General features: G+C 43.0%; 1 protein-coding gene across 1 annotated transcript; it reads left to right on the top strand.

Annotated features, from left to right (window-relative positions):
- The first annotated feature begins 9,926 nt into the window (after positions 1-9,926).
- On the top strand, positions 9,927-13,608 carry LOC120882283 (small integral membrane protein 10-like protein 2A). Its single transcript, XM_040266216.1, has 2 exons — positions 9,927-10,508; positions 12,035-13,608. Exon 1 carries the CDS (start codon positions 9,947-9,949, stop codon positions 10,181-10,183), a length of 237 nt encoding a protein of 78 aa, XP_040122150.1. The 5' UTR covers positions 9,927-9,946; the 3' UTR covers positions 10,184-10,508; positions 12,035-13,608.
- The last annotated feature ends 11,755 nt before the right edge of the window (positions 13,609-25,363 follow it).

Here is a 25,363-nt window from a genome sequence, read left to right as displayed (position 1 = left end):
TTTTTTCACATATAGTTGTCCAGTTTTCTGAGCACCATTTATTGAAGAGGCTGTCTTTGCCCTGTTGTATATTCTTGCCTCCTGTCTCAAAAATGAGGTATCCATAGGTTTATTTCTGGATTTTCTGTCTTCCTCCATTGGTCTATATTTCTGTTTTTGTGCCAGTACCATACTGTCTTGATGACTGCAGCTTTGTAGTATAGCCTGAAGTCAGGAAGCTTGATTCCTCCAGCTCCATTCTTCTTTCTCCAGACTGCTTTGGCTATTCAGGGTCTTTTGTGTTTCCATATGAATTGGGAAATTTTTGTTTTAGTTTTGTGAAAAATGCCATTGGTGGTTTGATAGGGATTTCATTAAATCTGTAGATTTCATTTGGTTGGTTGTGTAGACATTTTCCCAATATTGATTCTTCCTACCCAGGAACATGGAATATCTCTCCATCTGTTTACGTCATCTTTGATTTCTTTTATTAGTGTCTTATCATTTTCTGTGTACAGTTCTTTTTACTAGTTAGGTAAGTTTATTGCTAGATATTTAATTTTTTGTTGTTGCAATGGTGAATGGAACTGATTCCTTAATTGCTCTTTCTGATTTTTCATTTTTAGTATAAAGAAATGCAAGTAATTTCTGTGTATTGATTTTGTATCCTGCAACTTTGCTAAATTCACTGATTAGCTCTAGTAATTTTCTCATACTATCTTTAGGGTTTTCTATGTACAGTATCTTATCATCTGCCAACAGTGAGAGATTTACTTCTTCTTTTATGATCTGGATTTCTTTTATTTCTTTTTCTTCTCTGATTGCTGTAGCTAGGACTTCCAGACTATGTTGAATCAGTTCAGTTCAGTTCAGTCGCTCAGTCATGTCTGACTCTTTGCGACCCCATGAATTGCAGCACGCCAGGCCTCCCTGTCCATCACCATCTCCCGGAGTTCACTCAGACTCACGTCCATCGAGTCCGTGATGCCATCCAGCCATCTCATCCTCGGTTGTCCCCTTCTCCTCCTGCCCCCAATCCCTCCCAGCATCAGAGTGTTTTCCAATGAGTCAACTCTTCACGTGAGGTGGCCAAAGTACTGGAGCTTCAGCTTTAGCATCAGTCCTTCCAAAGAAATCCCAGGGTTGATCTCCTTCAGAATGGACTGGTTGGATCTCCTTGCAGTCCAAGGGACTCTCAAGAGTCTTCTCCAACACCACAGTTAAAAAGCATCAATTCTTCGGCACTCAGCCTTCTTCATAGTCCAACTCTCACATCCATAAATGACCAGAGGAAAAACCATAGCCTTGACTAGACGGACCTTAGTCGGCAAAGTAATGTCTCTGCTTTTGAATATGCTATCTAGGTTGGTCATAACTTTCCTTCCAAGGAGTAAGTGTCTTTTAATTTCATGGCTGCAATCACCATCTGCAGTGATTTGGGAGCCCCCAAAAAATAAAGTCTGACACTGTTTCCACTGTTTCCCCATCTATTTCCCATGAAGTGATGGGACCAGATGCCATGATCTTCGTTTTCTGAATGTTGAGCTTTAAGCCAATCTTTTCACTCTCCTCTTTCACTTTCATCAAGAGGCTTTTTAGTTCAAATTTAAAAAAATTAAAAAACAAAACAGCAAAAATAATATGCTTAGCACAGGAGGCTAGATTTCATAGTGTATAATTCCATTTTGTGAAACAGAATAACAAATCTATAATAGCAAAAGCAAATGTAGAATGACAGAAAACAGATCAAGGGTGGACTGGGCATGAAGAGAAGGCATTGCCTGTAGAAAGGAACTTTCTTCTGTGATGGAAATATTCGGTATCTTGATTGTGGCAATAGCTACACAGAGGAATGAAAACTTTTAACAGAACTCATCAAAATGTGTTCTTATTAGCTTTGCATTTCATTGTATGTTAATTATGCATCAAACACAGGAAAACTCTGAAAGGTGGAAGTAGGGACTCCATAGGGACCCTGGGGCTTAAGGAAAGAACTGGCAGTGAACTCCTTGGGTGTTCTTTTTGCCTCTCACATATCCCCAAAAGGGTACTGGAGGAGCCTGCAATCCAGAACCATCAACAAAGAAAAGCTCCAAGAAGAGATGTTCCCCGTAGCCAAGGGACTGGGAAGAGGTGGCCTAACAGAGCAGGACACCTTTTTGACAATAGTCACCTTCCTCCAAGTCTCTTCTGCAGTTTCAGCAGGGCTGGGTGGGGAGCTGGTCTTCAATCCCAGCTTCAACCTCCTCGTGAAAATAAGAGGGCAGGACTAATCAATCCTTAGCTTTTCTACCCACTGTCAGTAGCCAATTATTAGTAGTTTTTAGCTTTTATTTTTAAATTAATTTTTATTGGAGTATGGTTGCTTTACAATGTTTTGTTAGTTTCTCACATACAGCGAAATGAATCAGCTGTACATATAAATGTTGCTGTTGTTTAGTTCTTAATTCATGTCCAACTCTTTTGCAACCCCATGGACTGTAGCCTGCCTAGCTCCTCTGTCCATGGGATTTCCCAGGCAAGAATACTAGAGTGGGTTGCCATTTCCATCTCCAATACATATACATATAACTTTTCTGGATTTGGGTTTCCTTCCCATTTAGGTTACCACAGAGCATTGAGTAGAGTTCCCTGTGCTATACAAGTACATTATCATTAGTTATCTATTTTATACATTGTAGAGTATATACGTCAATCTCAATCTACCAATTCATCCCACCCCCTTCCCCTCTTGGTATCCATATGTTTGTTCTCTATATCTGTGTCTTTATTTCTGCTTTGCAAATAAGTTCATCTGCATCAGTTTTCTAGATTCCACATATAAGTGATATATAATTGTTTTTCTCTTTCTGACTTGCTTCACTCTGTATGACAATGTCTAGATCCATCCATGTTTCTTCAAATAGCACATTTCATTCCTTTTTATGTCAACAGCCAATTCTGTATCTAGCAAATACAACCTTCAGGAGTGAAAGTGAAATAAATATATTCTCAGATGAAGGAAATCTAAGAGAATTGGTTGCCAACAGACCTACCTTTAAAGAATGGCTAAAGGAAATTCATTAACCAGAAAGAAAATTATAACACAACAAGGATGGGTCTTTAGGAAAGAAGAGGGATAAAGTGAGTAAAAGTTAAGGTAAATAAAATACCATCTCCTCATGAATTTTTTAAGATCATGTTTCATGGTTAAAGCAAAAACTGTACCATCATGTGATGTGAGTTCAATGTGCACAGAGGAAATACTTAAGCTATTTCTATTTAAAAGTGGGAGGATAGAGGAACCAAAATGGAAGCAAAATTTTTCTACTTGATGAAGTGATTGAAATGATGATACCAGTAAACTGGGATATGTACACATGTATATTGCATTGAAAACTATAAAACAATAAAATAAACCATATGAAGAGCTATATTCAAAAGCACTATAAATAAATAAAAATGGAATTTTTAAAAAATGCTCAGGTGTCCTACAAGAAAGCAAGAAAAGGAAAACAGAGGAATGAGAAACAGAAAACAAATAATAAAGCAGCAGACTTAAGCTTTAATATGACATAATTACTTTAAATGTAAATGGTGTGGAATAACAATTAAAAGACAGAAATTAGCAGAGTAGATTTTTAAAAAAACACCACCAAATTCTATGCTGTACACAAGAACCTCAAATTTTCATGTTGTTTTAAAGATTTATTCATTCTAAGCATAGTTTTATGCTTCTTACACACAACAAAATAAAATTACTTTATTTTATAATGAACATAAACAATAGGAAACTTGAAAGCAACCAAGCCTGGAACTGTGAAGGATCTTTTGTGCCATCTAGTTTAATGGCCTCATCATGGAAAACTTAGTTTAACAATATCCTAGACCAACAGTGAATTTCTAGGTGACGCTAGTATACTTAAGATGGCAGTAGTCTTACTACTCCTCAAGTCTATCCATTCCCCAGGTTGACCAAGGACAGTTGCAGCCCTTCGGTCTTGGGAATTCTAAACCATGCAATAGTACAGTGGTAATTTCATTCCTCTTAGGCCTGGTAAACTTTCAAGTATTTGAATGTGCTGTCATATCTCCTTTTCAAGTCTTTGTTCTCTAAACCAGGTGTCCCCCACATCTGGGATCTAATGCTTAATGATCTAAGGTGGAGCTGATGTGATAATAATAGGAATAAAGTGCACAATAAATGTAATGCATTTGAATCATCCTGAAACCACCCCCCAACACTCTTCCATGGAAAAATTGTCTTCCACAGAATCAGTCCTTGGTGCCAAAAAGGTTGGGGACTGCTGCTCTAAACTACAAATGTTTCTTTCATCCATTCATCACAAGACATGGATCCAGCTCTTTTATCATCCACATTGCCTTCCTCTGGAAACACTCTAGAAGAATGCTTTAAAGTCGTAAAACAAATCTTTAAGTATTTAAAAGAATTGAAAGTATACAGAGTTTAATTTCTGACCACAATGGGATCAAACTAGAAATTAATAACAGAAAGATAGCAAGAAAGTCTCCAAATGTGTTGAAAAAAAACACTCTAATTAATTCACCATAATTTCTACATGGTAACAATGAGCATGTGAAAATGTAAATTTATATATATATATATATATATATTTTATAATTGCTTCAAAGAAAATGAATACCTAAGAACATATTTATTAAACATGTACATACATGTCAATGTATGGCAAAACCAATACAGAATTGTAAAGTAAAATAAAAAATAAATAAATTTTTTAAAAAAAAATTAAAAAAAAAACATGTACAGGATCTGAATGCAGAAAATTATACAAATTTTGGTGAAAGAAATCAAAGCTCTAAATAAATAAATAAAGAGATATACTCATGGGAAATGCCAGATGAGTCATAAGCTGGAATCAAGATTGCCAGAAGAAATATCAACAACCTCAGATATGCAGATGACACCACCCTAATGGCAGAAAGCAATGAGGAACTAAAGAGCCTCTTGGTGAAGGTCAAAGAGGAGAGTGAAAAAGTTGGTTTAAAACTCAACATTCAAAAAACCAAGATCATGGCATCTGGTTCCATCACTTCATGGAAAATAAATGGGGGAAAAATTGCAACAATGACAGATTTTATTTTCTTGGGTTCCAAAATCACTGTGAACAGTAACTGCAGACACAAAATTAAAAGATGCTTGCTCCTTGGAAGAAAAGCTATTGACAAACCTAAACAACATACTAAAAAGCAGAGGCATTGCTTTGCTGATAGAGGTCCATATAGTCAAAGCTGTGATTTTTCAGTAGTCACATATGGATGTGAGAGTTGGACCATAAAGAAGGCTGAGAGCCGAAGAACTGATGCTTTCGAACTGTGATTCTGGAGAAGACTCTTGAAAGTCCCTTGGACTGCAGGGATATCAAACAAGTCCATCCTAAAGGAAGTCAATCCTGAGTATTCACTGGAAGGACTGATGCTGAAGCTGAAGCTCCAATACTTTGGCTACCTGATGCAAAGAGCTGACTTATTTGGAAAAGATTTTGATACTTGAAAAGATTTAAGGCAGGAGGAGAAGAGGATGACAGAGGATGAGATGGTTGGATGGCACCACCGATGCAATGGACTTGAGTCTGAGAAAACTCTAGGAGATTGTGAAGGACAGGGAACCTGGCCTGCTGCAGTTCATGGAGTTGCAAAGAGTTGGACATGACTTAGCGACTGAACAGCAACAATAACAACTGTGTTCATGGACTGGAATATTAAACATAAATGATGTCAATTCTCACCCAAACTGATCTGTAAATTTCACACTTTCTAGCAAGCGTTTTGTACCCATAGACAAGTTTATCCTAAAATTTGTACAGATGAGCACCAGCCCTAGAATAGCTAAATAAATGTTGAAGAAGAAAAATAAAGTGTGAGGACTCACTCTAACCAATAGTAACGTATACTCTATAGCTACAGTAATCAAAACAGTGTGATATTGGAGAGAGGATGGATAGACACACAGACCAAAGCAACGGAAGAGAGAACAACAAAATAGACCCACAGAAATATGCTCCACTGGTTTTCGACAAAGATGAAAGAAAAAAATTAAAGGGAGGAAGGATAGCCTTTTTAAACAAATTGTGCTCTAACAATTGGGCATTTTTAGTCTAAAATTGAATCTGGATTTAAACCTCCAAGCCCTACATATATATTAACTCAAAATGGACCACAGACTTAAATGTGAAATAAAACTTTAAAAAATTTAAAAGAAAACATGGGAGAATATCTTTGAGACCTAAGGCCTGGTAAAAAGTTCTGACGTATAGTACCAGAGCCATGATCCATAAATAAATTGGACCTCATCAACTTAAAAATTTTGTGTGAGAAAGCCCTTGTTAACAGAATGAAAATACAAGCTACAGACTGGGTGGAAAATATTTGCAAACCATCTATCCAACAAAAGAGTCATATCTAGAATATATTATATAGAACTCACAAAACTTAATAATAAAAACAAGCAGTTCAATTAGAACATGACAAGATATTTAGCTAAAGAGGATATATGGGGTTTCCTAGGTGGCGCTAGTGGTAAAGAACCCACTTGCCAGTGCAGGAGACATAAGAGATGCCGGTTTGATCCATGAGTAGGGAAGATTCCCTGGAGGAGGGCATGACAACCGACTCCAGTATTCTTGCCAGGAGAATCCCATGGACAGAGGAGCCTGGCAGGCTACAGTCCATAGGGTCGCACAGAGTCAGACACAACTGAAGCAACTTAGCACGCATGCACAAAGACAATATACAGATAGAAAATAAGCACATAAAAAGATTTTCACCATTATTAGCCATAAGGGAAATATTGGGCTGGCCAAGAAGTTTCAATTAACTTTTTGGCTAACCCCAATATAAATTAAATCCACAATAAGATATCACAATACATCTATCATAATGGCTAAAATTTTTAAAAATAGTGATAACATCAAAGGCTGACAAGGATGTAGAGAAACAATATATTCAGAAATTGCTGACTGAAAGTATAAAATGTTACAGCCACACTGGAAATTTTAACTGAGTCTTATGAAACTAAACACACACTTACCATACAGCTTAGAAATTGTACTCTTGGGCATTTATCCCAGATAAAGAGAAAATTTTGTTCACACAATAATCAGTGAACAAATATTCACAGCAGCTTTATCCCCGATAGTTCCAAATTGGAAACCCTGGTGTCCTTCTTGGGTAGGAGGTATACAAATTCTGGTGCAACCATGCCAAGGAATACTAACTTAGCAATAAAAGCAGTGAACTATTGACAATTGACATTTACAGCAACTTGGATGACGCTCCAAAGAAGAATGAAAAAAAAAAAAAATCCCAGATTGAGTGAAAAAGCCAATCTCCAAAGTAAAAAAAAAAAAAAAAAAAAAATCCCAAAAAGTTACATCCTATAACATTCCAGTTTTACAACATTTTCAAAAAGACTAAATTATAGAAATAGACAGCAGATTAGTGGTTGTGAAGTATTAAGGAAGACGAACAGGAAAGAAGTGGGTGTGGTCAAAAAAAAGGGCATGAGGGATCCTTATAGTTATGAAACTGTTCTGTATCTTGACTGTGATGGTGGATGCATGAATCCACATATGTGATAAAATTGCATAGAGCAATTCACACACACACACACACACACACACACACACACACACACACAAACGAAAAAGTAAATTGGGGAAATCTGAACAAGATATGTAGATTGTATCAATATCCTGATTTTGATATTGCACCATACTGCAGTTTTGAAAGATGTGGAAAACTGTGGAAAATTGGGTAAAATGTATGCTGGATCTATTTTTTTCTTGCAACTATATGTAAATCTACAGTTATCTCTAAATAAAAAGTTTCATTAAAAATTCAATTGCAGGGACTTCCCTGGTGGTCCAGTAGCTAAGACTCTGATCTCCCAGTGCAGGGGGCTCAGGTTCTATCCCTGGGCAGGGAATTGGATCCCGCATGCCACAACGAAGATGGAAGATCCTATGTGCCACAACTAAGACCTCGGTGCAGCCAAATAAATAAATTTTAAAAATCAATTGCATTCTGTATATGAAAAGTGAACATGTAGAAACCAAAATTAAACACACAGTACCATTTACAGACACTCTAAAGGAAATGAAAAAGATGAAACTGTAACAAAATATGTATAGGGTTGCTGAGTAAGTACAAAGAGGTGACCCAAATCAGTTCTTTTGTGGTGTTGGAATATTTTTGTATCTTGATCACAGTGGTGGTTGCATGAATCCTGACACGGAATACAACTGCTAGAGTGATACAGGCACACATACACACAAATTAATGCAGGTTAGAAAAATGGAGAAATCTGAATTGGGCCTAGAGTCTAGTCAAGAGTAATATACCAGTGTCAGTTTCCTAGTTTTAATATTATACTGCATCTATAGAAAATGTCACCATTGGGGAACATGGGTAAAAGGCACAAGGTCTTTTTTGTGCTATTTGTGCAACTTCCCTGAGTCTATAATTATTTCAAAATAAAATGCTAAAAATAAATGAGATGTGGCCAAGGAGAGGTTTCAGAAATGATTGGAGGGAACAGGCTCTGCACATGAGTAAGGCAGGATCCAGTCTAGGAAAAAAAAAAGATTTCTATGTAGCTTAAGTCTATATTCATATGGCCCCTTCTTTTTCAAATATTTTTGTTGTATTATACAAGTAATAGTTACAGATACACAAATGGATATACATACATATACACAAGAAACAAAAAGTATGTCTTTCTTCCCACTTCCTTAGCCAGAGTAAATGATGTTCAATAATGTGACATTTATCTACTCTGATTTTTTTATGCATTCATATTCATGCATGGTTATATTGTTGTGATCCAATAACCTAGTGCCTCTCAAACTCTCTCTTCTCCCCTGATCATAGGTAGGACAACTGCCCAATCAGTGTAAATGAATCTGCTGGGTTTCTTAAACATTTATACAGGTGTCACAGAGATATTCAGTAAGACTGAACAGGCATTCTGAGAGGAATTAGTAAGGTATTAACTTAGGCCAGCCCTCCTTGTGAAAACTGGGATGAAATCTCCATGAATCAACTCTTGCAGACCACTTTTTAAAAGTCCTGACTACAATGAAGCAAGCACATTTCAATAATTCTGAAAATGTCATGGAGTTTGAATTGGATTTGGTTTAGAAAAAGATTAGATGAAACCACGAAAAGGCTTTAAAACCCAACAGCAGGTAAAAAGCAATGAATGAGGGCAAATGTATACCTGAGAAGACCTTGCGCAGCATCCAGGGCAAAGACAGACTAAGAGGAGTGTATAGAAATCACTATGGGATGAAAGGTACGGACAATGGGGTAAAGGAGCATTCACGAAATACACATGAACGGAGGAAAAATGAGCATGTAGGTTTGGTGAAACTCCACAGTGCAGAGTTACCAGAAAAAAACATGAATTAAAAGTACAGTGGCTAGTTGGCCAGATTTTCTGCGGAGACAGTGAGGGAAAGGGGATGGTGTAAACGGGTAAAGAGCTCCGGGTGGGCCTTCCTTGCAGAATAGCGCATTCTGCAAAAGGATCCCAGGAGGGCAGCACCTTCCAAAGAAAGCATTCAGGCCCTCCGGCTCTCTTGGGAGTCCAGGAGGAGGCGGGGCTTCTCGGAGGGGCGGGCACCGGGGGTGGGGCTGAGTCGCTGGCAGCAGCTCTGTGGTACCCGACAAGGGGCAGGGCCATGCTATGGGCGGAGCTGCGCAGGCGGTCGCAAATGTGCGTGCAGGCGAGGGGGCGGAGCTGTCCCTGGGCAGCTCAGGTGGGGCCTTGGCTGTGGCGGAGGAATCGTCGGGAACCCAGCTCCTGAGGGGAGACTGAAGGCGGGGCGCGGCGGGGAGGGGCGGGGTGGGACGCGACTGTTGTTGGCCAGCGGCTCCAGGCCTCGCGTCCACCTGTCCGCCAGCTCGTGCTGCGGTCGGTCCGCAGGGCCCGCGCCGGCCCAGGCCCATGGCGGCGTCGGGGGCTCTGTCTGCGGCGGCGGCAGCAGCGGCCCTATCGGGCGTGGCAGTGCGGCTGGCGCGCTCAGCCGCGATCCGCGGCTCGTACGGCGCCTTCTGCAAGGGGCTCACGCGCACGTTGATCACCTTCTTCGACCTGGCCTGGCGTCTGCGCATGAACTTCCCCTATTTCTACATCGTGGCCTCGGTGATGCTCAACGTGCGCCTGCAGGTGAGGATCGAGTGAACGCCCGCTACCACCTCCGCCCGGCCGCGACGGCCGCATCGGCATGAAGGATCAGGGCGCCGGGGGCCGCCGGGACGTGCCGGGGAAGGGGTGGATCAGGCCTCCGGGCCCTAGACCTCCGCGGAGGACGCAGCCACCCCGGCTCTGGCCAGCCACGTCGCGGCCGGTGACGAACTGCACCGAAACTCTCAAAACGGGCTCTTTCCATGGAACTCGAGAAAATTATCTGAATGCAGCCGACCTGTTGCCTCACTTTGGTCGAACGGGGGAGCAGAAGGAAGAAATTCTTCAATAGGAACATGAATGACTAACCCCGACCGAAAAGGTAGGAGGCCAGAGGTTGGACTTGCAGGCTGGAGGGAGGCGGTGGCCATGGCATCTAGATGTCCAGGCTGCCGGGCAGCTTCGGGGAGACGAGGAAGGGACCTGAGGAAGCCAGCCTGGAAAGCCGCCAGGCCGAGAGCAGGCAAGGCAGGGTGCACGCAGGCCCTCTGGACTCCCTTGTCACATATCCAAGATGGGGATGAGAGGCAGCTGCCTGGGCATCTCCGAGGGTCAGCCCATCACCTCGGCCCACGGCCCCGGTAGTGTCACCTGAACACGGGGGAATAGAGGGAAATGGCCCTGGAGAGGCCCGGAGAAAGCCCTAGAAGCGAGCGGATGCTGGCCCCCTTGTCCTCCACCCCTCGAGAGGCAGCCTGGATGGATGGTTGTGTTCTTGGCCCAAGCCCAGGTCTGTCTCTTTCTCAGCCCTTCACAAGACTTCCTCCTGGCGGGTCTCTGGGACTGCTCTCTGCCTGCTCCTGCTGTCTCTGTTGCTCCCCTCCCCGCCTAAAGCTTTGCATCAGGGGACAGGGAAGAGTGGGAAAGACGGGTTCCTCCCAGCCCTGCCCCGCCGTGTCTCAGCCACGCTCCCTCCACCTCCTGCCAGTGCCCTCCTGGTGCCACCGAATGTGCTGCTCCAGTCCTGGACAGCCTCCTTGAGTGGAGGGCAGCTGTCAGGCCGGGGTGGGAGAGCAGATGGAGAAGAGGCCTGTAGGGTAGATGACAGTTGGGGAGACAGGGATGTCTCTGGGTGAGGAGGCAACTCTCAAGTCCCCATGTTTTTCTTGCAGGAACTGGTGTTATAGAAGGTGAACCGCCCCTTCTGTGGTCTTGGCGAGAGAGTCAAATCCCTGCCTGGGGCACCCCTGACCCTAGAGTTGCCTGGGGAGCAGCCAAGAGAAGGGCCTGACCCCCCCGAGGAGAGGAAGGGCTTTCCAGGTGTAGAGCCCGAGGGGTGGAGCGACCTAGTGGTCCGGTTCTGGCATGGGGAAGGAAGTACAGAGCTAGAGACACTCTGGCGGAGCTCTGATCTCCCCGCCTGCCGGGCTCTGGGAAGGGAGACATTTGCCCTGGTCACATAGATCAGAAGTGGGGGAGCCGAACCTGCCTCCGGGCCTGCATTCCCCACCTGCCCCCCAGTCTCTGGGAGACCTGGCACAGTGGGATGGGGGAAGGGAGCACAGGCTCCCAAGAGATCTAGAGAGAGAGAAAGGCCCATGGCAGGGAAGATGGGGTCAAGTCACAGGGAAGAACTGGGGGACAGTCTGAGCTGAGATGGTCACAGGAGAGACAAGTCCCAGAACCCCCCTGGGGAGCAAGGTCCTCACACACAGTCAGGCCTCCCCACCCCAACCCAAGCCCCACCCAAGGCTTAACCAAGGGTTCCTTGGTGTTGAGTGGCACAGGCCTCTCAGTTTGGGTGGGGGTGTTGGCTGGCTTCTGGGGCCTAGTGTAATAGGAGGGAAGGGATACATGTGGGTGGGGTGGAGCTGAGACCCACGCATGACCCCATGTCTCTGTCTCCAGGCTGCCCCTCCTGCTAGGATCACACAGGAGCATCTGCTCTGGACGGGCCTGCAGCGGCCCTGGCTGTGCTGCCGACTGGGGCACCAGGAGCGGCACTGAGGGGAGCCGGGAGAGGCCCTGGCCCTCACCCCCCATCCCAGATCCACATCTGCCCCCTCACTGATTGCTCGCGGTCCTGGTCCTCAGTTCCTGGGACTAAGAACCACAGCAGCCTGGTTGCCCCTGGGACAGAGGGGCTGAGCCTCACAGCATGTGCCCTTCTCAGCCACCCAGGTCCCGGCTGAAGATCTCTGCCTGACTCACCCTGAGGCCTGAGGCTGCACCCGGGCTACCACATGCCCCCCGCAGATTCCCACAGACGGGAGGGCGCTGATGGCTTCCTCCCTTGTGCCAAGTTGCCTGGAAACCCCTGGTCCTGGTGGCCCCTCCTCCACCCCAACTGTGTTCCTCCAGGACCATTTCCGGGAGACTGCCAGCCTTTGGACTGCATCCCTGGAGTTCTGAGAGACTGTGACATGGGGCTGCAGGGGTGGAGAGGAGCGGAGGACCAGGGGCCTCCTTGGGGCTGATGCACAAATGTGCCCTTTTCAAGTTCGGGTCTCACCCTCTGGGTGACTGGATCCTCAGCTGCAGCCTCTTCCTGGGCCATTTTGAGGGGGCCTTCAGAGGGCACTAGGGAGGGTCTTTACTTAATATGTGCGTGCCTGTGTGTGAATGTGTGAGTGCGCATGTTGAGTGCATGTGTGAGTGTGGGGATGTGTGTGTGAATTTGCATGTACATGTATGAGGGCTTGAGTGTGTGAGCATGGGGATGTGTGTGTGGGTGTGTGAGTGTGGACGAGTGTATGAGTACAGATGCATGAGTGCACGGATGTCTGTGTGTGAATGTGCGGGTGTGAGAGTGTGTGTGGGGGTGTGAATACACGTGTCAGTGTGCATGTGTGAATGCGTGTGTGAGTGCACTTGTGTGTAAGTGCTTATGCACACATGAGTGGCTGTGCGTTGCAGAAGGTGCTGAGCTGTTTAGTGGGTGTGCTCTGGGGGATGGGCATCCTGTCCTCCCCAGGCTCCCAGCTCTGTTGGAGCTGCCTGGGCCCTGGGAGGCCACTTCCCAAAGTGGAAAAAGTATGTTGGAGATTCAGGGGCCCCGGGCTCAGAGACCCTTCGTCACCTGCAGAGAATCCCCTCTCCCCATGGGGCTCTGGCTGGGGCTGTCCGCCCCCAAGGATATTGGCCGTGGGAGGGGTGGGGACACGTCCTCAGCACGTGCTCCTGCCACTGTTTTTCTTACCGTTTTGATCTTGAGTAGTTTGCTGCTTCTGCTCTCCCACCTCTTCCTCATCTCCTCACTGGGCCTCTGCTGCTCTCTATGCACTTTATTTGCAGTCTCATTTTCAGGCAGTGGAGGTTCTATGCTATCACCGACTTGAATAAGACAGCTTCCCCTTTTCTGTGTGTGATGAACTCGGCACCAGTCAGCGCAGTCTGGTTAGAGAAATGTTCTTGTTTCCAGTGTTGTCAAATCTTGTGTCTATCTAAGTTAATAAAAAAAATTATTTGAGTTCAATAAAAAAGAAAAACAGAGGCCTCTTGTTTCTGGTGTGGTGTCCCCTTGGAGGAGAGGGGCTGTTGGTGAGCTCATCCCACTCTGGTAGCCAGAAGCTGGGGGAGTGGAGCATCCTGAGGGCTATAATTGGGTGAGGTCATGGCAGGAAACCAATGAATGTTATACTTCATATTAATAGAACAAAGGGGTAATACATAATCATTCCAAAAGATTTAAAAAATGGATTCGGTGAAATTCAATACCCATTCATGATTTTAAAATCTTTTAAGAACATTGGAATTGTTAGGAACTCATTCTCCTGGCAAATAGTCTATAAAAAACCTCAGTGTGCATAATATTTAATGGTGAAAGAATGTTCCTAATATTGGGAACAATGCATGGTGTCTACTATTGCCATTTCTATTCATCATTGTACTGGAAGCTTGAGCAAATGGAATAAACCCCCTACCCTGACAAAATAAACCCATCCTAATTGGAAAGGAAGAAATAAAGCTTTATTTATTCACAGATCATCCTGTATGGAGAAAATATCAAGTAAAGCACAGACACAAAAAAACTAGACCCATAAACAAATTTAGCAAGGCCAGCAGGACACAATATCAACATGAAAATATCAATTATACTTGCACATACTAGCACCAGAAATTCCAAAAATGAAATTAAGAAAGCAGCTGGATACACAATAGCCTTCGAAAGAATAAAACATTAGGGATAAATCCCATAAAATATGAATAAGACCTGCAAACTAAAAATTACTAAAAAATTATAGCTGAGAAAATTTAAACTTAATAAAGATAGTTCATGGATTGGGAGACTCAATATGGCAACCTTCCCCAAGTTTATCTGTAGATTGAGCTCAATATCTATCAAAATCTCAGCTGAATTTCCTGTAGAAATTGACAAGCTGATCTTAAAATGTATGCGGAATATACATTTATATCACCTTAAATAACCAAAACATTTTGAAAAAGGAAAACAGAGTTGAAGGATTTATCATACCTATTCCAGAAGTCATAAAGCCACAGTAATCAAAACAGTATGAATCTCGTACAAAGATAGTCATGTAGATCAGTGAAACAGATTAAGAAAATATGAACAAATCCTTAAATTTATGATGAAATGGGTCTTCTATTATGGCAAAATACACATAACAAATGTTGCCATTTTAACCATTTTTAAGGATAGAATTCAGTAGCATGAAGTACATCCCTAATATGTAACCATCACCATTATCTAATTCTAGAATATTTCCATCATCACAGAAGAGAACACCATGTGCATTAAGTGTCAGTCTTCATTACCTCCCTACCATACTCCTTGGCAAATACAACTATGCTTTCTGTCTCTATGTATATGCTTTTTATGGGTATTTCATACAAATGGAATCATATGATATGTAACCTTTTGTGCCTGGCTTCTTTAACTTAGCATAATATTTTGTAGTTCATTCACATTATTGTATGTATCATTCACATTATCTGTAGTTCATTCACATTATTGTATGTTCCTTTTAATGGCCAAATAATATTCCATTTTATGGATATATGACATTTTATTTATCCATTCATATGTTCGTGGACATTTGTGTTGTTTCTACCTTTTTGCCATTGTGAATAAGGTTACCATGGACATTCAAGTACAAGTTTTGTTTGAACACCTGATTTCAATTTTGGGGGTCCACAACTAGGAGTAGAATTGCTGGATCACATGTTAATTCTATGTTTAACTAATTGAAGAACTCACCAAACTGTTTTACATAGAGGCTGCACCATTTACAGTCCCACTTAGTAATATATGATTCCATGCTCTCTCCAACAGTTGTTATTTTTCTTTTCTAATTTATGGTTATCCTAGTATGTATGAAGCAGTAATTTTCATTTGCATTTCCCTAAGGCTAATGATGTGAAATTAGACTTCCTGGTGGCTCAGACAGTAAAGAATCTGCCTGCAATGCAGGAGACCAGGGTTTAATCCCTGGGTTGGGAAGATCCCCTGGAGAAAGTAATGGCTACCCACTCCAGTATTCTTGCCTGGAGAATTTCATGGACAGAGGAGCCTGGTAGGCTACAGTCCCTGGAATTGCAAAGAGTTGGACATGACTGAACAACTGACACTTTCAACTTTTAATGGTGTGGAGCATCTGCTCATTTGTTTGGTAGCCATTTATATGTTTTCTTTGCAGAAATATTAGTACTTTGGGATAAATTTGACAAAATTTCTGGAAGACCTGTACACTGAAAATTACAGAAGGAATTAAATAATACAAACATAAATAAATTGACTGATATATCATGCTCACAGATTTGAACACTCAATATTGCTGGATGTGAGCTCTAGAAAACTGACCTATAGATTCAATGCATTCCCAATGAAGCAACAGTAGGACTTTTAAAATAAATTGACAAAGTGATTCCACCTTTCCATAGAAATACAAAAGGCTAAGGAGAGCCAAAATTTTTGAAAAAGAACAAAGATGCAGGATTTATACTACTTCATTTCAAAACTTGGTATAGATCAACAATAATCCAGTGTGATCTTGGTATAAAGACAGATTTACAGATCAATGGAACAGATATACTCAAAACTATATATATTCACAATATACTCAAAACTATATGGACAATTGCCTTTTTAAAATTTATTTATTTTAATTGGAGGCTAATTGCTTTACGAGGTGGATGAAACGGGAGCCTATTGTACAGAGTGAAGTAAGTCAGAAAGACGATTGCCTTTTGACTGAGATGTAAATGCAGTACAACAGAGAAAAATAACATTTTCAGCAAAATACTGGAAACATTAGAAAAGCACATCTTTAAAAACAAAAAAACTCACATAACATACAAAAATTAACTAGATATCATGACATACATATGAGACAAAACCAAGATACATGCCACCTGCGAAGTACTGCAGTACTGAGCACTACTCCCTGGAAGCTTGAGGGTCGAGAGGTTGACGTAAGTGAACTGTGTTTTACAAACAAACGAAAAAAGATTCATAATGATGTACCCAAAGCTACACAACTAGTGGGTGGGAGATCCAAGGTAGCAGCCAGGTTTCCTGACTTTCGGCTCAGGCTTTTCTGCACTATTCTGGTCAGTTGCACCCTGTGGCAGATTCCCCTCTCATCCGAGAGGACAAGTTCATGCCTTGTTTCTGGGACAAAGCCCCTGTCACATGTCCTTGCATCTAAATCCATGACTTGTGGGACTTCCCTGGAGGTCCAGCAGTTAAGATTTCACACTCGGGGGCTCCCCAGGTGGTTCATTAATTGAGAATCAGCCTGCATGACACGTGGCTTTGATCCCTGGTCTGGGAAGATTCCACTTTCCACGGAGCAACGAAGCTGGGCTCCACAACTATGGAAGCCCTGGTGCCCTAGGTCCTTGTGCTCTGAAACAAGAGAATTCAGGGCAATGAGAAGTCTGAACACTGCAAAAAAGAGTATCCCTGGCTCACCGCAACTAGAGAAAGGCCCACCACAGCAGCAAAGACCCAGCTGCCGCTGCTGCTGCTAAATTGCTTCAGTCGTGTCCGACTCTATGCAACCCCATAGACGGCAGCCCACCAGGCTCCCCCGTCCCTGGGATTATCCAGGCAACAACACTGTAGTGAGTTGCCATTTCCTTCTCCAATGCATGAAACTGAAAAGTGAAAGTGAAGTCGCTCAGTCGTGTCTGACTCTTAGCGACCCCATGGACTGCATTCTCCAGGCAAGAATACTGGAGTGGGGTGCCATTGCCTTCTCCAAAGACCCAGCACAGCCAAAGTAAATATATAAATAAAAAATTATAAAGAACCTATGAACTGATTATGTGCTTCCGATATCTATGTTAGTAGAGCATCACCATCTGCTGGTTGATTCCTTGAACTATATAAGAAAGCCCTTGGGGTGTTGTGTTGCTAAAGGCTTCACCACAGACACAGTCACTGCTGCACAGCCAGTTTTGATAAGGTCAAGAGAAGAAAGAGAAGATAGCTCTTGGGGCACAGGAAGGGAATGGGGGTGGTGGTGGATGTCAACGTGAAGCTATAGAATCTTGTATAACTAGAAAATATATTTGAGCAGCGTCTTCTGGTGGATTCCTTGAACTGCATCAGAAAGGTCTAGGGGAGATGTGTTCCCAAGGCCTCAACAACAGGGACAGTCACCTGAGAAGAGCCAGTTTTGATAAGGGCAAGAGGAGAAAGAGAAGTGAGGTCTTGGGGCACAGCATAGGAGTGGGAGGAGCGGATGTCAACGTGAGGCCGTAGAGCCTAGAATAACTCAATAACCTAGTGTAGCAACGCCATCTGCTGGTGGATCTCATGAACTACATCAGAAGGCCCTGGGGATGTGTTGGCCACTCATTTTACATCAATCAATGAACACTGACCAAGGGGAACATTGACCACATGGAAGCAGTCTGTCCTCCAGGATCAGTCTTTGTTAGTGATCAGCTTGATTCAGAGCTGATCAGACGAGCTCCTGTCTCAGGACTTCAAAAGGCAAGGCACTGGCTGAAGCTTGCAAGAGTGTGATGACTAAAGTTCTGCCTCTGACCTTCCATCCACAACAGCAGTGAAAGCCCTTAAGCCACTTCTGTAGTGTATGCTTGCTTGCTACTCAAAGTGTGGTCCATGGACCAGCAGCATTAGCATCACCTGGGAATTTCTGATTCTGAGGCCTCCATCAGAGGCCTATTGAACCAGAACTTGCACTTTCATAATATGCCTGGTGATTCCAGAGCACATTAAAGTTTGAGAAGCACTACTCCCTGGTAGCTTGAGGGCCAAGAGGTTAACATAAGTGAACTGTATTTTAAATGAGTTTAAAAAGACTCACAATGATGTACAAAAGCCACAGAACTAGGGGGTGGGAGATTCAAGGTTAGCAGCCAGATTGCTTGATTTTCAGCTCAGGCATTTCTTCACAATTCTGGTCAGTTTCACTCTGTTCATGCTTTGCTTCTTGGACCAAGCTCCCATCATATGTCTTTGCATCTAAATCTATGACCTGGAGGAACTTCCACGGTGGTCCAGTAGTTAAGATTCCTTCACCTTCCAGGTCTTCCCTTGGGGTCCAGTGGTTAAGATTCCACCTGCCAGTTCAGGGGACAGAGGTTCAATTTCTGGTCCAGGAAGACCCCACATGCCAAGGGCGCCACAACTATTGAAGACATCACACCCTAGGGCCTGTGCTAGGAAACAAGTCACAGCAATGAGAAGCTCATGAAATTGAACCAAGAGAAGCCCTGGATTGCTGCAACTAGATAAAAGCCCGCTGAAGCAAGGATGACCCATCACAGTCAAATAAATACATAAATAAAAAATTAAAAGGAACCTATTAACTGATTATGTGCTTCCGATTTCTATGCTAGTGGAGAAGAGCCATCTGCTGGTAGATTCCTTGAATTACATCAGAAGTCCCTTGGAGTGTTGTGTTGCTAAGGTCTTCAGACACAGAGACAGTCACCCTTGCACAATTTTGATATGGACAAAAGAAGAAAGAGAAGAGAGGTCGTGAGGCACAGGGAGTGGGAGTAGATATCATTGTGAGACTGTGGAGCCAAGTAGAACTCGAAAAGCTAGTGAATCAGTGCCTTCGGATGGTGTATTCCTTGAATTACATCTGAAAGCCATGGAGGTGTTGTGTCAACAAGGCTTTCAGCGACAGGGAGAGTCACTCCTGCACAGTCACTTTTGATAAGGGCAAGAGAAGAAAGAAAAGACAGGTCTCGGGGCACAGGAAGGGAGTGGGAGAGTAAATGTCAATGGGAGGCTGTAGAGCCACGTAGAATTCAGAAAATGTAGTGGAGCAGCACCATCTGCTCGTGGATTTGTTGAACTAAATCAGAAAAGCCTGTGGGTATTGTGTTGCCAAGGCCTTCAGTCACAGGGACAGTTCCTCCTGCACACTCAGTTTTCAGAAGAGCAAGATAAGAAAGAGAAGAGAGGTCTTGGGGTACAGGAAGAAAGTAGAGGGAGTATATGTCAGTGTGAGACTGTAAATACTTATATAACTGGAAAACCTAGTGGGGCAGCACTATCTGCATGTGGAATTCTTGAAGGACATCATAAAGCCTTGTGGGTGTTGTGTGTCCATGACCTTAAGGTACAGGAACAGTCATCCAGCACAGACAGTTTTGATATGGGCAAGATAAAGAGAAGAGGGGTGGTCCCAAGATGGTGGAAGAAAAGGATAGGGAGACCACTTTCTCACCCACAAATTCATCAAAAGATCATCTGAATCTTGAGCAACTTCCACAAAATAATTTCTGAACACTGGCAGAGGACACCAGGCACCCAGAAAAGCAGCCCAATCTATTCAAAAGGAGGTAGGACAAAATATAAAAGATGAAAACAGACAAAAGATTTAGGGACAGAGACCCGTCCTGGAAAGGGAGTCGTGAAGGAGAAGTTTCCACATTGTAGAAAACCTTTTCATAGGCGTGTCTGTGGGGAGTTTTGGGATCTCAGAGGGCAATATAACAGGACGGGGCGGGGGGGATACCCTACAGAATATGCGCCTAACCACAACTACAAGCAGAGATGAAGTGGTACAGACACTCGCTTCCGCCACCAGCAGGTGGGGGCTGGGCTGGGAGGTACAGGCTGCAACATCGGTCCTTACGGCAAGGACCAGGCCTGAATGCCCTGAGGACAATATGAGGAAGCCAATGTGAGATAGCAACCTAAACCATGGGATTGCTAGAGAGATGAAAAAAAGAAATAAACCTTTCCTGTGAAAGGCTCTAACGCCACATGATGACCCCTGGTGTGCTCACAGAACAAAGGATTGAGCAAATACCAAATGAGAGAAGCCAGCTGCCATTTAGGGCCCTCCCTCCCCAGTGCCAGAGAGGCAGCTGTGTGACAGCCAGAGCTGGAAGGCAACAGGCTGCTGCAATCTTGGCCCCAGAGACTGCATCTTCCACCAAACTGTGATCAGGCTCCCAGTTGCTAACCATGTCTTCCTGGGATACTGGACAGTTCACATCTGCCAGGAGTGTCACAACCTGAGATCAGCTCCCCAGAGGAGATACATAGCACACCTGAAGCTCTCACAGCGCACCTCAGAAACCAAGTGGCCAGGACCAGGGAGGTGCATAAGATGCATGGCCCACCTGGGACAGTGCACTCACCAAGCACCCAGTTACCTGAGCTGCTCGGACCTGGGAAAGGCACAAAACTCACAGCCCATCTAGGTCTGTGCCCCTGCAGAGCACCCGAGAACCTGAGCAGCTTAGACCTGGGAAGTGAACAAAATGCAGGGCCAACTTGGGACAATGCCCTTGCAGAGCACCCTGGAGCCTGAGCAGGGTGGACCCAGGAAGTACACGCCGCCTTGGGCTGTGGCAAACCCAGTGTGGTCCACCCACTGCAAGCACTCCCCACACACGGCAGTGCTGTTTGTTTGCAGTGTCCCTCCCTCCCCACAACACAACTAAACAAGTGAGCCTAAATAAGTGGCCACATTTGCCCCCTTGTATCAGGGCAAAAATTAGACATGGAAGAGAACTGAAAACAGGAAGTCACAATAAACAAAGAAGGGGGAACTACTCTAGAAGTGACAAGTGCAACAGATTAAAACCCTGCAGTTAATGTTGAGACTGTGCACTTGAGAGGCACCTATAGACCTTGAAAACAAGGTCTCAAGCCAGAGATAAGCCAGAATATATATAAGATATGTATGCCAGATATACAAGCCAGAATAAGGGGTTATCTGACACTGAACTGACCCCACACTGCCCACAAAAGGTCCAGAGAAATGCCTAGATATATTTTTACTATTATCATTTTTTGATTTTAAAAAAATTTTTGTTCTTCATTACTCCTTTAACTTTCATTTTATAGCCTACTATTACCTTTCTTTTTAAAAAAACTATTTTTAAAATCAATTCCATATATATTTTTCATTTTTTGTGATTGATTTTTTTTATATTGTATTTTTGAGAGTCTAACTTCTATTTTAGGTTTTTAACCTTTGCTTTTTGATATTTGTTATCAATTTTGTACCTTTAAGAATCTAATCTTCGGTATCCATTTTCACTTAGGGATATAATTACTGGCTTGCTTGCTCTCTCCACTTTTGATTCTCCCTTTTCTCCTCATGATCACTTTTATCTCCCTCCTTCCTCTTCTCTTTTCTATATAACTCTGTGAATCTCTCTGGGTATTCCTGGCTGTGGAGAGTTGGTTCACCATTAACCTAGGGGTTTTATCTTCTGTGCTGTATGGATAGAGAAGTCTGGAGGCTACTGTAAGAGGACCAAAGCCCAGAGGCAGGAGGCCCAAATCCAGAACTTTAGAACATCAGAGATCTCCTGACTCCAGGGAACATTAATAAACAAGAGCTCACCAAAAGGTCTCCATACCTACACTGAAACCAAGCTCCACTCAAGAGCCAACAAGTTCCAGTGCAAGACACACCAGGTTAATTCTCCAGCAAAACAGGAACACATGCCTGGACATTTAAAGGCGACCTGCCCAAAACATACCAAACCCATGGACACCCCCAAACTCACTGCTTGACACTTCATTGCATTCCAGAGAGAAGAGATCCAACTCCACCCACCAGAACACAGACAGAAGTTCCCCCAACCAGGAAACCTTGAAAAGCCACTGGTCCAACCCTACCCACAGGGAGCAGACTCCACAATTAAGAGGAACCACGAACTTCCAGCCTGCAAAAAGGCCACCCCAAACACAGCTATCTAAACAAAATGAAAAGACTGAGAAATATTCAGCAAGTGAAGGAACATGATAAAAACCCACCAAACCAAACAAACGAGGAGGAGATATGGAATCTACCTGAAAAAGAATTCAGAATAATGATAGTAAAGATGGCCCAAAATCTTGAAAACAAAATGGAGTTACAGATAACTAGACTAGAGACAAGGATTGAGACAATGCAATAAATGTTTAACAAGGACCTAGAAAAAATAAAGAAGAGCCATTCAATAATGAACAATGCAATAACTGAGATTAATAACTCTGTAGGGAACCAACAGTAGAATAACTGAGGCAGAAGAGAGGATAAGTGAGGTGGAAGTAGAATGATCGAAATAAATGAAAAAGAGATGGAAAAACAAAAAGAAATGAAAAAAATGAAGACAACCTCAGAGGCCTCTGGGACTTTGTTAAATACCCCAATTTTTGAATCATAGGTGTCCCAGAAGAAGAAGAAAAAAAGAAAGGGCATGAGAAAATACTTGAGGAGATAATAGTTGGAAACTGTCCTAAAATGGCAAAGGAAATAGCTACCCAAGTCCAAGAAACCCAGAGAGTCCCAAACAGGAGAAACCCAAGGCAAAACACCACAAGAAATCACATATTAATCAAACTAACAAAGATCAAACACAAAGAGCAAATATTAAAAGCAGCAAAGGCAAAAGCAAAAAATAACACATGAGGGAATCCCCATAAGTATAATAGCTGATCTTTCAATAGAAACTCTTCAGACCAGAAGGGAACAGCAGGACATAAAGTGATGAAGGAGAAAAACCTACAACCAAGATTACTCTACCCAGCAAGGATCTCGTTCAGATATGAAGGATAAATCAAAAGCTTTCAGTTCAGTTCAGTTGCTCAGTCATGTCTGACTCTTTGTGACCCCATGGACTGCAGCACATCAGGCCTCCCTGTCCATCACCAACTCCCGAAGTTTACTCAAACTCAAGTCCATTGAGTTGGTGATGCCATCCAACCATCTAATCCTCTGTCATCCCCTTCTTCTCTCACCTTCAATCTTTCCCAGCATCAGGGTCTTTTCAAGTGAGTCAGCTCTTCACATCAGGTGGCCAAAGGATTGGGGTCTCAGCTTCAACATCTGTCCTTCCAATGAACATTCAGGACTCATTTCCTTTAGGATGGACTGGTTGGATCTCCTTGCAGTCCAAGGGACTCTCAAGAGTCTTCTCCAACAGCATGGTTCAATAGAATCAATTTTTCAGCACTCAGCTTTCTTTATAGTCCAAATCTCACATCCATACATGACTACTGGAAAACCCATAGCCTTGACTAGATGGACATTTGTTGGCAAAGTAATGTCTCTGCTTTTGAATATGCTGTCTAGGTTGGTCATAACTTTTCTTCCAAGGAGTAAGTGTCTTTTTTTTCAATTGCTTCAGTCATTATCTGCAGTGATTTTGGAGCCCCAAAAAATAAAGTGCCACTATTTCCACGTTTCTCCATCTATTTCCCATGAAGTGATGGGACCAGATGCCATGATCTTCATTTTCTGAATGTTGAGCTTTAAGCCAACTTTTTCGCTCTCCTCTTTCACTTTCATCAAGAGGCTTTTTAGTTCCTCTTCACTTTCTGCCATAAGGGTGGTGTCATCTGCATATCTGAGGTTATTGATATTTCTCCCAGCAATCTTGTTTTCAGCTTGTGCTTCATCCAGCCCAACATTTCTCATGATGTACTCCGCACAGAAGTTAAATAAGCACGGTGATGATGTATATAGCCCTGACATACTCCTTTTCCTACTTGGAACCAGTCTGTTGTTCCATGTCCAGTTCTAACTGTTGCTTCCTGACCTGCATACAGGTTTCTCAAGAGGCAGGTCAGGTGGTCTGGTATTCCCATCTCTTTCAGAATTTTTCCACAGTTTATTGTGATCTACACAGTCAAAGGCTTTGGCATAGTCAATAAAGCCGAAAGAGATGTTTTTCTGGAACTCTCTTGCTTTTTCCATGATCCAGCAGATGTTGGCAATTTGATCTCTGGTTCTTCTGCCTTTTCTAAAACCAGCTTGAACATCTGGAAGTTCACGGTTCACGTATTGCTGAAGCCTGGCTTGGAGAATTTTGAGCATTACTTTACTAGCATGTGAGATGAGTGCATTGTGTGGTAGTTTGAGCATTCTTTGGCATTGCCTTTCTTTGGAATTGGAATGAAAACTGACCTTTTCCAGTCTTGTGGCCACTGCTGAGTTTTCCAAATTTGCTGGCATATTGAGTACAGCACTTTCACAGCATCATCTTTGAGGATTTGAAACAGCTCAACTGGAATTCCATCACCTCCACTAGCTTTGTTCATAGTGATGCTTTCTAAGGCCCACTTGACTTCACATTCCAGGATGTCTGGCTCTAGGTGAGTGATCACACCATCATGATTATCTGGGTCATGAAGATCTTTTTTTGTACAGTTCTTCTGTGTATTATTGCTTTTTCATCAAAAGCTTTACAGACAATCAAAGCTGAGAATTTAGTACCAACAAACCAGCTCGTCAACAAATGCTAATGGATCTTCTCTAGACAGGAAACACAGAAAAGTTTTATAAAATTGAACCCAAATCAACAAAGTAAATGGTAATTGGATCATATTTTTCAATAATTACCTTAAATGTAAATGGTTAAATGCAACCAAAAGACAAAGACTGGCCGAAAGGATACAAAAACAAGACCCCTATATATGCTGTCTACAAGAGACCCACCTCAAACCTAGGGACACATACAGGCCGAAAGTGAGGAGCTGGAAAAAGATATTTCATGCAAATGGAGACCAAAAGAAAGCAGGAGTAGCAATACTTATATCAGATAAAATAGACTTTGAAATAAAGACCATGATAAGAGACAAAGAAGGACATAACATAATGATCAAGGGATTAATCCAAGAAGAAGATATAACAATTATAAATACATATGCAGCCAACATAGGAGTACCTCAATATGTAAGACAAATGCTAATAAGTATGAAAGGGGAAATTAACAGTAACACAATAACAGTGAGAGACTTTAATACCCCATTCACACCTATGGATAGATCGACCAAAC

This window comes from Oryx dammah, unplaced genomic scaffold, assembly GCF_014754425.2.
Source record: "Oryx dammah isolate SB20612 unplaced genomic scaffold, SCBI_Odam_1.1 HiC_scaffold_23, whole genome shotgun sequence".
Classification (NCBI taxonomy): domain Eukaryota; kingdom Metazoa; phylum Chordata; class Mammalia; order Artiodactyla; family Bovidae; genus Oryx; species Oryx dammah.
The sequence above is the reverse complement of the archived record's forward strand: the minus strand, read 5'-3'. Positions and strand labels throughout refer to the sequence as shown.